The 15328-nt window shown below is 38.5% G+C and overlaps 1 protein-coding gene across 1 annotated transcript; it reads left to right on the forward strand.

The window, feature by feature from the left end:
- The first annotated feature begins 784 nt into the window (after positions 1 to 784).
- On the forward strand, positions 785 to 11556 carry LOC127415247 (vesicle-trafficking protein SEC22b-B-like). Its single transcript, XM_051653916.1, has 5 exons — positions 785 to 979; positions 8974 to 9083; positions 9279 to 9439; positions 9556 to 9702; positions 11063 to 11556. The coding sequence occupies exons 1-5, from the start codon at positions 905 to 907 to the stop codon at positions 11215 to 11217; spliced, it is 648 nt and encodes a 215-aa protein (XP_051509876.1). The 5' UTR covers positions 785 to 904; the 3' UTR covers positions 11218 to 11556.
- Positions 11557 to 15328: the final 3772 nt, after the last annotated feature.

Here is a 15328-nt window from a genome sequence, read left to right on the forward strand (position 1 = left end):
TTTAGAGTTTCTTCACATGGATTTTGGAAGTCTGATCATTAAAGATTTGTTTGAAGTTACCTCATATAGGCCTACTCAATGCAATATTACTCAGACTTCAGACATAATTAATTGTGGTGTTTTGTTTATTTTCAGGTGTATTTTGTACTGCAGCATGGAAAATCCTTCCTTTGAGCTTGACTTTACTGTAACCAAATTCCTGGCCTACTAACATTCCTCAGGATCACATGATTCAGCCAGATCCATTCTGGGTCAAAGTTTCACACATATGATACTGAATGAGTCTTCTTCATTGGTTACGACATTAAAAAATTACAAAACTAGTCTTAGATCAGGCTAAAATCTCACTACAGTCTTGTGGGGCTGGTATAAGCACTTCACAGCATACCATCTCCACTCTACTGTTTTAACATATTAAATACGTTTTAATACAGGTTTGAGAATGCCGTTAATAATTAAATAAATACAAATAACTTAATTATGAAACAATGGAATTGAAAGTAATGTTTGTTTGTAATTTTGTACCAGCAACCTATCTGCCAAGACTTTTAAGATATAATTTTTTAGAATAATTGTCACTGACAGATTCTAGAATATATGACTCAGATCTAAATAACAAATAATAAATAACATTAATTTATGTCGTCTAGAGAGGCAACATTTTGTTACATTTAATTCCCATCCTTTGTGTGTTCCAAGCAATGCGGAACCAATGCTAGCTGTTAAAAAATAAAATAAGACCCAGAGGGACAATAATACAGCGACACCAAACATTCACGTATTTCCGGCCACCTCAGCGTACGGAGGAGTGTTGTCGACCTGTAATCCAGACAGAGACATTTTTACTGCTGTGTTACCTGGTCCAACACTTATCCATTTTCATCAAATCTGACATTACAGCAAAATGGTGCTTCTGACAATGATCGCCCGGCTGGCGGATGGACTGCCACTGGCCGCTTCAATGCAGGAGGACGAGCAGGTATCTGTGCTCTGTAATCTCTGTATGTTTCATCATTTACATTTGTGTGTCAGGGAAGGCCAATGTGCCCTGTAAATCTGACAGATCAAAGAGCAATGCCTTGAAAACGTAATTTCTTTAAATATGTCTCGTTATCGTGATCTGTAATCCACAGTTAATATATAGCTGTCTAAATCAGGCCTTAAATCGCTGAAATTACTGTGGTATAATCACTGTTTTAGAATTTACTTGAATTGTTAAATGATTCACTCGGAGTCTAGCAGTTCTGTGGATCGTTATGTGCTGTAAAAGTTTCTCTTATGTATTCTCCAATCAATCAATAAATAAATAAATAAATAAATAGTAAAAGTGCGTATTAGATTTTCTTTAGTACATCGAGCGCCTTTGATTATTAACTACGCCCTCTTCTGGAATGATTTATGCTCACACCTGATTTATTTTCATCACCCGATGGTATGACAATGTAAATGTGGCGTAACAACAATCATTAAAACTTGGGGGACGTAGACAGTGGGGAGTTTTTAGAAATTTCGTTCGACCACTGTTTTGGAGGTAAATATTACTTCACAAAGTCCAGTGCCTTAAAAGAACAGTTCACCCAAACATGAAAATTCCAAACTGTATGCATTTCTTGCTTCCGTGCAACACAAAAGGAGATTTTTAGCAGAATGTCCAAGCCACTCTTTTTTCATACAATGGAAGTAGACAGTAGTTGCTTCCCAAACTGCACACTTCTGCGCTGTTCTACGCCATTTTGTAGTGTAACTAGTGCGCGTTTTACTAAAATACCCGTATTAGAGAGTACTAGATCACCCATATGATCAAATCAAATCAAATCAAATCAAATCACTTTATTGTCACACAGCCATATACACAAGTGCAATGGTGTGTGAAATTCTTGGGTGCAGTTCCGATCAACATAGCAGTCGTGACAATGATGAGACATATACCAATTTACAATAACATCAAATTAACACAACACAATTTAAACATCTGTTATACACATAATTACACTCAACAGTATACAAATAATAACATACACTGTACAGTATACAATACGCACAATATAGATACACATTATTCAATAAAAATAAAAAATAAAAATATATAAAAAAGTATATATATATAGAATGTACAGTATTGTACTGTATTGACATTCAGGCTGTCGGTTGATAGTCAGTTGTTAAGAGAGAACATAATATAATAATAATAATATAATTTATGACAGTCCGGTGTGAGATATAAGAGTAAGGGTAATAAAGTGCAGTGCTTATGTATTTTGATCGTGGGAGATCAAGAGTTCAAAAGTCTGATTGCTTGGGGGAAGAAGCTATCATGGAGTCGGCTGGTGCGGGTCCTGATGCTGCGATACCGCCTACCTGATGGTAGCAGTGAGAACAGCCCATGGCTCGGGTGGCTGGAGTCTCTGATGATCCTCCGAGCTTTTTTCACACACCGCCTTGTATATATTTCCTGGAGGGAGGGAAGCTCACCTCCGATGATGTGTCTGGCAGTTCGCACCACCCTTTGCAGTGCTTTGCGGTTGTGGGCGGTGCTATTGCCGTACCAGGTGGAGATGCAGCCAGTCAGGATGCTCTCTACAGTGCAGGTGTAGAACCGTGTGAGGATGTGGCGGTTCATTCCAAACGTCCTCAGCCGTCTCAGGAAGAAGAGGCGCTGATGAGCCTTCTTCACAACGACTTCAGTGTGGATGGACCATGTGAGTTCCTCAGTGATGTGGACACCCAGGAACTTGAAGCTGCTGACTCTCTCCACTGGTGCTCCATTGATGGTGATGGGACTGTGTTCTCTGTCTTTTCTTCTGAAGTCCACCACAAGCTCCTTTGTCTTACTGACGTTGAGGGAGAGGTTGTGCTCCTGACACCAGTGTGTCAGAGTGTGTACCTCCTCTCTGTAGGCTGTTTCATCATTGTCAGTGAACAGACCTACCACCGTCGTGTCATCAGCAAACTTGATGGTATTGGAGCTATGTGTTGCCACACAGTCATGTGTGTACAAGGAATACAAGAGCGGGCTGAGAACATAGCCCTGCGGGGCTCCAGTGTTGAGGGTCAGTGATGAGGAGATGTTGCTGCCTATTCTAACCACCTGGCGTCTGCTTGACAGGAAGTCCAGGATCCAGCTGCACAGCGAGCTGTTTAAGCCCAGAGCCCGGAGTTTCTCATCAAGCTTGGAGGGCACTATGGTGTTGAATGCTGAGCTGTAGTCTACAAACAGCATTCTCACATAAGTGTTCCTTTTTACCAGGTGGGAGAGAGCAGTGTGTATTGTAGATGCAATGGCATCATCGGTGGAGCGGTTGTTGCGGTAAGCAAACTGCAGCGGGTCAAGAGAGAGTGGCAATACAGAGCAAATGTAATTTCTGATTAGTCTCTCAAAACATTTGCTGATGATGGGGGTCAGAGCAACAGGATGCCAGTCATTTAAACAAGTTATTTTTGATTGTTTTGGAACAGGCACAATGGTGGATGTTTTTAAAGCATGTGGGGACTACAGTCAAAGAGAGGGAAAGGTTGAAAATGTCCGTAAAAACACCAGCCAGCTGGTTCGCGCACGCTCTGATGACGCAGCCCGGAATGCCATCTGGGCCAGCGGCTTTGCGGATATTCACCCGTCGGAAGGATCGGGTTACATCCGCTACAGAGACGGAGAGTGAACTAACCTCTGTAGCTTCAGCCACGAGAGCTCTCTCCGCGAGGGCGGTGTTATTTCCCTCGAAACGAGCATAAAATGTATTTAGCTCATCCGGTAGAGAGGCAGCAGTGTTCATGGCGGAGTTTTTATTCCCTTTAAAGTCCGTGATGATGTTAATTCCCTGCCACATGCTTCTAGAGTTGGTGGTGTTAAACTGTCCTTCAATCTTACTCCTGTACTGGCGTTTTGCGGTTCTGATAGTTTTCGGAGGGCATAACTGGCTTGTTTATGCTCCTCCACGTTCCCGGAATTAAAAGCGGAGGTCCGCACATTAAGTGCTGCGCGAACATCGCTATTAATCCATGGCTTCTGGTTCGGATAGATCCGTATTGTTCTGGTCGGAACGACATCCTCTACGCACAGGATTGCATTACGCTATCAGTGTAAAGCTCGATGTCGTTATCAGAGGCGGACCGGAACATCTCCCAGTCCGTGTGATCAAAACAGTCTTGTAGCGTAGAGTCTGATTGGTCCGACCAGCACTGGATCGTTCTGAGGGTGGGTGCTTCCTGTTTCAATTTCTGCCTGTAAGCGGGCAGAAGCAGAATGGAAGAGTGGTCCGATTTGCCAAATGGTGGGCGGGGGAGGGATTTGTAGCCATCCCGGAACGGAGAGTAGCAATGGTCCAAAACCCGGTCTCCTCGTGTGTTGAAACTAATGTGCTGGTGATATTTTGGTGCGACTGATTTTAAACTGGCTTTATTAAAGTCCCCGGTCACAATGAACACGGCCTCAGGGTGCGCAGTTTCCTGCTTTCTTATAATCCCGTACAGTTCCTTGAGTGCCCGGTCTGTGTCGGCTTGTGGGGGGATGTACACAGCAGTGATAATGACCGCTGTGAATTCCCTCGGTAGCCAGAATGGTCGACACAGAAGCATAAGAAATTCCAGATCAGGAGAGCAGAAAGACTTGATAGAATGTACGTTCCTCTGATCACACCAGGATTTGTTGATCATAAAACATACACCACCACCTCTGCTTTTACCTGAGAGGTCTTTCGCTCTGTCCGCTCGGTGCACGGAGAACCCCGTGGGTTCAATGGCTGAGTCTGGAATCTCCGCAGACATCCAAGTTTCCGTAAGGCAGATAATGCAGCAGTCCTTTGTATCTCGTTGGAAAGAGATCTGCGCTTTCAGCTCGCAGAGCTTGTTATCCAGAGACTGAACATTTGCCAGTAGAATAGTGGGTAGTGGGGGTCGATTTGCGCGGCGTCTTACTCTGATGAGAACGCCGGCTCTGTTTCCCCTTTTCCTCCTGCGTTTCCGCGGCCGTGCTGCCCAGACAAAGGGCTCCGCTGGCGTGTTTGTAAACAGCGGGTCGGCATTGAGGAATGTGAAGTCCGGTTTACAGTGTGAGATTGCTGAACTAATGTCCAAAAGTGTTTGTCTGTCGTAGACAATAAGGCAGACAACATCCAAGACAAAAAACATAAGAACTGTGAACAAAACAAACAAAACATTACTATGTTGTGTCGGAGCTCGCAACGCAGCAGCCATACTCGGCGCCATCTTGAGTCCAATCCCATCTTGAGTCCAATGAGTCCAAGAGATATAAAATGTGCACTCCTACAATAATCTACAATGTATTACAATATAAACAATTAAAAGTAAACATTGTCATATTTCATCTATAGTACACAGGCTGTAATACACATTTTAAACGCTTAGTGTCTGTGTTACATATTCACTCAGCGAGGGTGATGGTTAAACATTTAACTCACATTTGTAAGCTCGCAACGCAGCAGCCATACTCGGCACCATCTTGAGTCCAATCCCATCTTGATGCACTTCTTCAACCGTCAAAACAGAGTGTGGAATGTTGGACACTTCATGCACTCAGCATTCGCGGCTTGCTGTACGTAGCGGAAGGGGTGGAGTTACCTGCCGGCCTTGCTGTTCTGACAAAACAATTGTAAACAATGGAGAATGTGGCAAATACCGAAACTTCAATGAAGACAGCACCTTACAAATGTGAGTTAAATGTTTAACCATCACCCTCGCTGAGTGAATATGTTTATTATTTTGGATATAAGTGTTAAACTGAGTGGCAACACATCACGTGCGCTTAAAATGTCCCTTCCATCATCTGTTAAACGGCGAATGCTTCCATGTAGTAAAAAAAAAAACGTTAAAGGAGCAACATGTAACACTGACACTAAGCGTTTAAAATGTGTATTACAGCCTGTGTACTACAGATGAAATATGACAATGTGTACTTTTAATTGTTTATATTGTAATACATTGTAGATTATTGTAGGAGTGCACATTTTATATCTCTTATTTGCAGGGTTGGGAGGGTTACTTCTGAAATGTATTCCACTACAGATTACAGAATACATGCTGTAAAATGTTATTTGTAATGTATTCCATTAGATTACTCAAGGTCAGTAACATATTCTAAATACTTTGGATTACTTCTTCAGCACTGGTAGATTTTTTTCACTTGTTTTGACTATAAAAACTCTGCCAGTACAGTAAGACATAATACACGTTAAAAATACATTCTCTGAAAAACCTAAATATCTTATGCAGTGTTGTTTCTAAAACAAGTTCAATCAAACTGATCTTGTTTTAAGGATTTTTAGATATTTTTACAGGAAAACAATACAAAAATTATTATCAAGAATATGATTTTTGCCCTAATATCAAAGGTCTTACTAGAAAAAAAGAAATTATGGTCCAATGTGAATTTTCTTGATAAAAAAATATGATCGTGCCTGGTAATATGTGCATGTAAAATGGCTGGAAATAGAATTTTAGCTTAGGGTAAAGCTGACAAATTACACAAGGTTTATTTCTATTTCTTCTGCTCCAAACTTCAAACTTACTTCTCTGTCTGCTCGTATGAATGTAACACATCATAAGAAAGTGTTTCACTGCTGTTCAAATGCACTTTGGATCGTATCATTTATATGTATAAATGTTTTCCATCTGAAAGGACTAAATATTAAATGAAACAAATGAAAATAAAATGCAAAGTAATCTCTTTGGTAATCAAAATACTTCTTGAATGTAACTGTATTCTAATTACCAATGATTTAAATTGTAACTGTGTATTTTAAGACCATGTTAAATGTGTGCCCCTGCCTGTTTAAGTAAGAGTCTGTGATACATGAGATTGTTTTGGTATGGGGATATGGTAATAATTTTATTTGTTCAGGTCTTGAAAAGGTCTTAAAGTATTAAATTTGATTTTAAAAACTCTGCAGCAACCCTGGACTACATGGCTGAGTGCATATTGTATTCTGTAAGTGCATAATGTATAGTGTGTCATTTTGGACACAGCTAGTGACTATTAGCTGTCAACTATCAAAAAAGGGCTGACCAAACAATCAGACCAAGCATGCTTTACATATAACAGAACACAGGTGTCTCAAGGTGCACTTTTAAAAGTTGACCTTTTTAGAAAGAAACACAGGGCCAAGATGTCCGTCTAGCTCATGTTTACATAGATAAATATTGGAAAAAGGGTGCAGGCGAACACTAAAATGCATTTGTTGTGAATGGCCCTTAAATCCAAATGATTTGTTGGCTATATTCCAAGTCTTCCACAACCATACTAACTGTGTGAGCAACAGACTGTCATTTAAAGGGGTCATTAAACATACTCTTTATATACTGTATATACAGTATGTGTGTGTGTGTGTGTGTGTGTGTGTGTGTGTGTGTGTATATATATATATATATATCTCTTCCCTGAGGTCCACTGATAATGTTAAAGTTTATTATTTATTTATTTATTTTTTATTAATTTAGTAATATATGGTCATATTCCACCCTATCTTTGGCCCTCTGTCTGAAACGCTCGATTTTGGCCTAAGTGCCTCCTTTAAACTTCAAAGTAAATGCCCACTTTTATGATTTGCTAACATCGTGCAGCTCCTCGAATACAGCCATATTTGAAACTCATTTGGAAGAGAATGAACATGCTCCACAACATTATAAAATGACATTTCAAGGTTTACACATAATGCACATCCAACACATTGCATCCGAATATATTAAACTGTTCATCTCAATCACAACTGTTAACACTCAGCACCATAAACTATCGAACAGTCATGACATTTTAAATATTCACAAATCAAACTGTTTACTTATGGTTTTGCGATCAGGTCCAAATATTTTTAACTGCCCCATCCTTCAATAACAGTTCTTTGCAAAGCTTGAATCGTATTATGACTGGTTCACAAGCAATCCACTCTGATCTGAAAAAAACGCACACACATACAGTATCATCCTGTACTGAGGCGCACATCACTGGAAATGCATCAAACCGGTCAAAGACGTCCATCTAGTTACAATTAAAAATGGCGCAGATGGGCACAAGAAGGCTTCCAGGAGGCGTTTGTCCTTAAAAACAGCAAGACGCAGCTCAGCTGAATGAAACAGAATGGCGTCTCCTTTACAGAGTTGTAACTTGACAACACGTCTTTTAAAAGCAGCAGCAGATACATGACAACAGTAAAAGACATCTGTCTAATGCATGTTTATATTCAAAAATAATTAAAAATAGTCCAGACGGGTTCCCTTTGGTGTTCAGGAATAGTTAGGCCACACTAGGCCTGTCTGTCCTGCTCTCTATCCATTTACGAACTGAGCACAAGGGGGCGGGGCCAAGGGTGCGATGACGTAAAATATGCATTGATGTTTTTTCGCTGTAGAGGTGGTCATGAATTAATGGACCCCCTTAGAGAACGATGCATTTTTGCAGCTTGGTTTCAATAAATGCTTTTATTGCATTGGGGATTACGTTTTGAGTTCTAAAATGTTTTTATAGTTGAATGACTTCTACGTCATAATATCAAGGAAAATTTGATTTCTCTTGACATGACCCCTTTAAGTCATTATTTAGCCTACTGAAAATCTGTCATCTCATTCATGCCCATTCAAATCTGCTGTGTCATGATCAGTCACGAGACATGCGAGTACCAATGACCTTTGACATTATTGAAAAGAGTTGCTTGGACGTTCTCCTTTTACGTTCAGGAAGTAAGGCAGCATATGGGACAAAGTTTTCATCTGCAACTGAATAGCTATACAGTAATTATGTGAATCTTTTAGAAAACATAAATTCCTATTTTTTTTTTTTTTCAAAGAAAAATAAATTTGATTTAAGGTCTAACATCTTTACATTTCCTCCTTTCATGCTGCCATGAAGGGAAGTGAAAAGGTTTGTTTACCTTTAACTTTGTGAAATGCCTCTTAACAGGACCAAGTCAAATGTATCAGTGTAATAGTGAGTGTGTTATTGAGTCTAACTCTCATGTCTGTCCTCAGATCGGTCGAGACCTCCAGCAATATCAGAGCCAAGCCAAACAGCTGTTCCGCAAACTGAATGAACAGAGTCCCACCCGATGCACCTTAGAGGCTGGCTTAATGGCCTTTCAGTAAGTGTACTGAAACTATACTACAATATATCACTATCTGACACAGTATCCATTGTTTATAGAAAGAGCAAAGTAAATTATTTATCAAAAGTTGGTGAATTAATGAATTCCAAGGACATAATACATTTACATTTTTTAACATAAAGAGAGATCACATGGGTCAAAAAATGTGTGTCCTCTTACCTGTTTTCAAAGCTATGTCATTGAGAAAGGAGTTTGCTATCTGGTGCTGTGTGAAGCCGGGTTTCCTAAAAAGCTTGCCTTCGCTTATCTTGAAGATCTGCAAGCAGAGTTTCATGAACAACATGGCAAGAAGGTGCCCACAGTCTCCAGGCCATACTCCTTCATAGAGTTTGGTAATAGCCCTAACTCTCTGCCAGCCAGAGTTTCATTGGCTTCCAAACATATTGGAGATCGAAAAATTCAAGACAGTGAAAATCACATCTTATAATACTTTTTCTCCTGTTTATAGACACATACATTCAGAAGACCAAAAAGTCTTACATCGACAGTAGAGCACGCAGGAACTTGAGCAATATTAACACAGAGCTGCAGGATGTACAGAGGATTATGGTGGCCAACATAGAAGAAGTTTTACAGAGAGGGGAGGCCTTATCTGGTAAACTACTCACACCCGTAATGTCATCCTTAATTTTGTTTAATAAGCATTAGCTTATTTGGAATTTGTTCTGAGGCTGTTGTCTGTGGTAACCGAAGATCAAAAAGTCTGTACAATTTACTATATTCACATAGATGTTCTGTTATCTACAATTACATTGGCACCAAAAAGCATTTGGAAAAATAAGCCACACTTAATGTATAAATATCATCGCATCAGATTTCATTCTACAGTAAAAAGTGCAAACACAGTTTTCAATCAAAATGTATCCCAAAACGAATTTTTTTTTTTTTTTTTTAACTTTACAATAATATAATCTATAATTATGTATAACATTACTGGTAGATACACTGTCCAAAGTTAAAGGTGCTGTAAGCGATTTTAGCTGTTCTGGAACTCCACGCGACATTGCCGTTAAATTTGACACACCCCCTCTTTCCAAAGTTTAGTGCTGTCGCAGAGACTGGTGAGATATCTCAGGACACTAATTTTAGTGATATCTTTCAGGGAGAGGAAGCATTTTCTTAATACCATTCCATAAAAAAAATCGCTTACAACACCTTTAAGAAAGTATATACACACTTTCTGGTTAGCAAACTGGATGTTAGTACAACATGTCCATAGTTAAAGGAATATTCCAGGTAATACAAGTTAAGCTCAATCGACAGCATTTGTTGCATAATGTTGATCACAAAAATTATTATTATTATTTTTTTTAAAGAAGCAAAAATCGAAGTTACAGTGAAGCACTTGGAATTTTATAAAAGCACTTACATGAATTCTTCTGTTAAAACTCATGTATTATTTGAGCTGTAAAGTTGCGTAAATTGTCATTTTTACCATCATTTTAAGGTTTTAGGGTTTGTTGATATTACATTGTCATGGCAACAAAGTTGTAAAATTGGCTATAACTGTACACAGAAAAGCTTCTTAAATGATTTTATCACACTAAAATCATGTTAACATGCAAATTGTTTTTGTCTTGTGGCTAAAATTTTGAAACATTGAGTATTTTAACGTTTACAGATTGGCCCCATTCACTTCCATTGTAAGTGCCTCACTTTAACCCAGATTTTGGCTTTTTTTAAAGAAAAGGAGGGGTAAGTCAATTAATTTTAGTGGTAATCAATATTATTCCACAAATGTTGTCGATTGAGCTTAACTTGTATTGAAACTGTAATAATACTTTAATGTGATGAAATACAACTGTGAGGAGAACTGACTTCATACATCTATAAGTAGCCTACCTTTGAACCAGTTCTTTAAAAGTAATAGCAAAAAAGTCAGTTCTGAAAAAAGGTCTAGCATCATTTGTGTGCAGATGCACTTGGCTTATTCATTTTTCATCTCTTTTCCTCAGCGTTGGACTCAAAGGCCAGTAACCTGTCCAGCCTGTCGAAAAAATACAGAAGTGATGCTAAGTACCTGAACACTCGCTCCACGTATGCTAAGCTAGCTGCGGGCGGAGTCTTCTTCATCATGCTTATCGTATATGTACGCTTCTGGTGGCTGTGAGGTCTAGGGGATCGTTTGGAGGGGAGAGGGGCTCCTGAGAAAATTACAGGTGAAACGCAGATGGACTCAAAACATCAACAAGCACACGTTGAGTTTTAAAGCCTTGAACTGTACTTAAAGACTGTTGGATTTGGCGCTTTCCCTCCTAACAGGCTGTTAAGTCTCTAACCTGATTCTCACTGGTCTCTGTTTTATGAACTACACAGAAGTTTGTATGTGCTTGATTTGACTGTGTAAGGAAAATTTGTTTTAGTGTGTGAATGAAAGGGAGAAAATGAAAGTGTGTTTTCCTATATATGTCTGTGTAAAAAAAAAATATATATATATATATATATATATCCCTCCTGTCATGGAAATCTTATAAAATTTATAACAGTACCATAACAGCAGTGGATCCCAAATCTAGAAATTAATGATTCATTAACAGAAGTATGTTAATTCAGATTTGTAGTTTCAGGAAATTAGGGTTGGGAAGTGAGTAAGAAACCACTTCACTGAATGCTTAAAGGATAGTTCACCCAAAAATAACAATTCTGTCATCATATATTCACCCCCACTTTGTTCCAAACCTGAATGGCACTCTTTCTTCAGTGGAATACCAAAGGATATATTTGGCAGAATGTTATCCTCAGTCACTATTCACTTTCATATGCAATTAAAGTGAATGGTGACTGAGGTTAACATCTTTTGTGTTTAGCATAAGAAAGAAAGTCATATAGGTTTGGAACAACATGAGAGTAAATTATGGCAGAATTCTAATTTTCGGTGGGAACTATACCTTTAATTCTCCTTGCGTTATGGACATAAGGTAAGACTTCCTTCCAAACAGGAGCTGTAAACATAAGATGAGTTTATATCTGCACAAAATCTAACCCAGTTAGGCTCCTTTTTCAGATATAGATAAACCTTTCAGCAGATTTGCAAGGATTTTTCTCTTCTGAAAGCCTTACAGAATTTAGTTTTATATTAAGATAGCTAGTTTGAAGTGGTCTCAGAAGTACTTCAGTTACAAATCTGAGTTTTGCCATTTCAATATGAACTTGCAGCATTTTGGAACTTTTGATTGTTTTGTTGGTATGTATTATGTTACACAACAAACAGCACTTCCACTGCAGCAGGGATACCCAAGGTGATGTCCAATTACTCAATACAGACCAGATAATTAAATAATTGTCAGAGAGAGGCCTGCAAATTTTTGAGAAGCAGAGATGTGGGTCAAATTTATTGTGTATAGTCCAGTGCAGTCCACTGCGCTTATCTGTATCTGTGGAACTACCCCTTTGCACAGTTGGAGATATCTGACCTGGGTTCATGCAGCTTTATCTATCAGAGTTTACATTTGTTTGTGTTTTACTAAATGCATTGAAGAACTAAACCCACAATACCTGATCAGACATCCTTGTATCAACTGGATAACGCTGACATGCTTGTCAAAAGAGTTTTCATGCAGCTCACCAAGCATCCAGCATAAATAAAATGATTCAAACTCAGTTTTCCTTTTTCTGTGTAACATTTCACAAAACAACCCGTGACCCTACATAGGTCAAGTTTCTTCAGAAGATGGATGGATGGATTTCACAAAACATGTAACAGTGAAGAAGTTGCTAAAACACATACAGTCTCACTACATTGTTTGTGCATTTTGTTTAAAGGAATATTCCAGGTTCAATACATGTTAAGCTGAATAGACAGCATTTGTGGCATAATGTTGATGATTGGCACAAAAAAAAAAAAATTTTTTCGACTCGTCCCTCCTTTTCTTTAAAAAAGAGCAAAAACTGAGGTTATAGTGAGGCACTTACAATGGAAGTGAATGGGGCCAATTATAGGAGGGTTTAAAAAAAATAACTTACATTAATTTTTATATGAAAAGTCTTGTATTATTTGAGCTATAAAGTTGTTTAAATCATAATTTTATGGTCATTTTAGGAGTTTATGGCATAATATCGTCATAGCAACGATGTTGTAAAATTGGCTATAACTTTACATAGAAAAGGTTAGTAAGCGATTTGATCACGCTAAAATCATGTTAACACATATTGTTTATATATTTTGGCTATACTTTTGAAACTGAACATTTTTATGTTTATGGATTGGCTACATTCACTTCTATTGTAAGGGCCTTACTAGAACCCAGATTTTTGCTTGAATTTTATTGAGGGACAAGTCGAAATAAATTTTTGTGCTAATTAACATTATGCCACAAATGCTGTTGATTGAGCTTAACTTGTATTGAAATCTGAATATTCCTTTAAGCTTTAGACTGCCAGTATATGTCTCAATACAAAGTTATTGTCATTATAGGCCTTCAGGACGAAATGGTGACATTAACCTGTCGCTTTTCAGGCTTTCGCTGCCAACCCAGGCCATTCATTTGTAATTTCACAAGCAATGGTTCATACTAGACAGGTAGGGGATGAAATCACATCTAGGGTTATGGGTGGATTGCATTACCTGGTAAACTTGTAAAAGAGATGGGAAGTTCTGGCATGACATGATTTACAAAATGCTAAATGTCATATGCCCTGTTCATAATTCTGAAACTAAGCAATATTTAACAAGAAGAGGAAAAAACTCAAATCATCAAGTGTTGCATGCTAAGCTAAGGCACGTAATTTGTCCCACACCATTTGTGATATGAACGTGACTGATAAATCAATTTGTGTGGCTTTTTGTTGAGGAGGTGTGCCATTACTTTTCTCAACTATTAGACTTATGATTTTTCCACAGCTGACCAAAAAAACAGGCCAAAAAAATAAAATTTTTCCTTAGACTTATTGAAGGAGGGACCCAAGCTATATCTATGGACCAGAATATTAGAGACATGGTTGTGGGCTCTTTTGATTTGGGCCAGTAAGTAACAACCTAGCAACCATTTAGAACACCCCAGCAAATGCATAGCAATGCTAGCAACCACCCAGAACACCACAGAATCTTAAAGGAATATTCCAGGTTCAATACAAGTTAAAGGTGCTGTAAGCGATTTTAGCCTTTCGACTTCCACGAGATTGAGCTGTTGAATTAGCCACGCCCCCTCTTTCCTAAACCCTGCACGCCAAACATAACAAATTAGCTTTATTGAGGCTGACATCATTTAGAAACGGTTGTTAAAAAAGTCAGCAGCAAAATAGCGCCCTCAACTGACAACTGTTATGAACAACATGGCATAAAAATGGCATTAAGCCTCAATAATTAGCTGAAACTACATTACAATGAGAACATGCAAAATGATTGACAGGTTAAAAGCGTCAGAGACCGCAGCCCATGTACACATTTTTGTTTGCTGTTTACAGAGTCTAGAGTTGTCAGAGAGACAGGTGAGATATCTCACGACAGTCATGCTGCCTTAATGTGCCGGAATGATCCTACTTATGAGTACGTTGCGTTCAAGTGCTTTGTTGTCAGAAAAAACATTCATTCATATATATTTCTTGAGGAACTTTTATTTTGACACCATAAAAAATATTACTTAGCTTGCTGACAATAATGCATCAAATGGTTGCTGATATACGTAAATGAATATGACCAAAACGGTAAGAGCTAACAATTAGCTGTATTTAGAAACATGAATAAAACCTGTCATTTACTACAGTAACCGTAGTCTCTTCCGCCATGTTGAAAGTTTAGGACACCTTACATCTCGGAAACTTGGGTATCAAAATTATCTCAGAGTTTCCCAGTTGTAATTACGACTTGAGGGGTCGTTCATGTGCAACTTCAAAGTGGGAAACTCCTATTTACGATAATTCCGATAGCACATGAAGGCAGCATTATTTCAGAAATATCTTTTTTGCATAACTTTCCATGAAAAAAACACTTACAGCACCTTTAAGCTTAATCGAAAGCATCTTGTTAAATGTTGATTACCACAAAATAATCATCATAATTTTGCCTCCTTTAAAAAAAACAGTGGAAGTGAATAGTGCCAGTTTTTGGAGGGTTTAAAGGAGCTCCAGAGATCTTCTATACTGAGATAACAACCTCTGCACTTTTACCATAGGAGAGTGTAACGGTCAACTAGTGTGTTACGATAGTAAGTTACCATTTGCGGACACTATATAAAATAATGAGGAAAGCCATAAGCGGACACCTAACTGTCGCAAAATTGCCT

This window comes from Myxocyprinus asiaticus, chromosome 24, assembly GCF_019703515.2.
Source record: "Myxocyprinus asiaticus isolate MX2 ecotype Aquarium Trade chromosome 24, UBuf_Myxa_2, whole genome shotgun sequence".
NCBI classification, from domain to species: domain Eukaryota; kingdom Metazoa; phylum Chordata; class Actinopteri; order Cypriniformes; family Catostomidae; genus Myxocyprinus; species Myxocyprinus asiaticus.

Coding starts and splice junctions, on each gene's coding strand:
- LOC127415247 (XM_051653916.1), top strand. CDS start 905: ATGGTGCTTCTGACAATGATCGCCCGGCTGGCGGATGGACTGCCACTG. Junction 9,440..9,555: donor ATACTCCTTCATAGAGTTTG/GTAATAGCCCTA, acceptor TCCTGTTTATAG/ACACATACATTCAGAAGACC. Junction 9,703..11,062: donor GAGAGGGGAGGCCTTATCTG/GTAAACTACTCA, acceptor TCTTTTCCTCAG/CGTTGGACTCAAAGGCCAGT.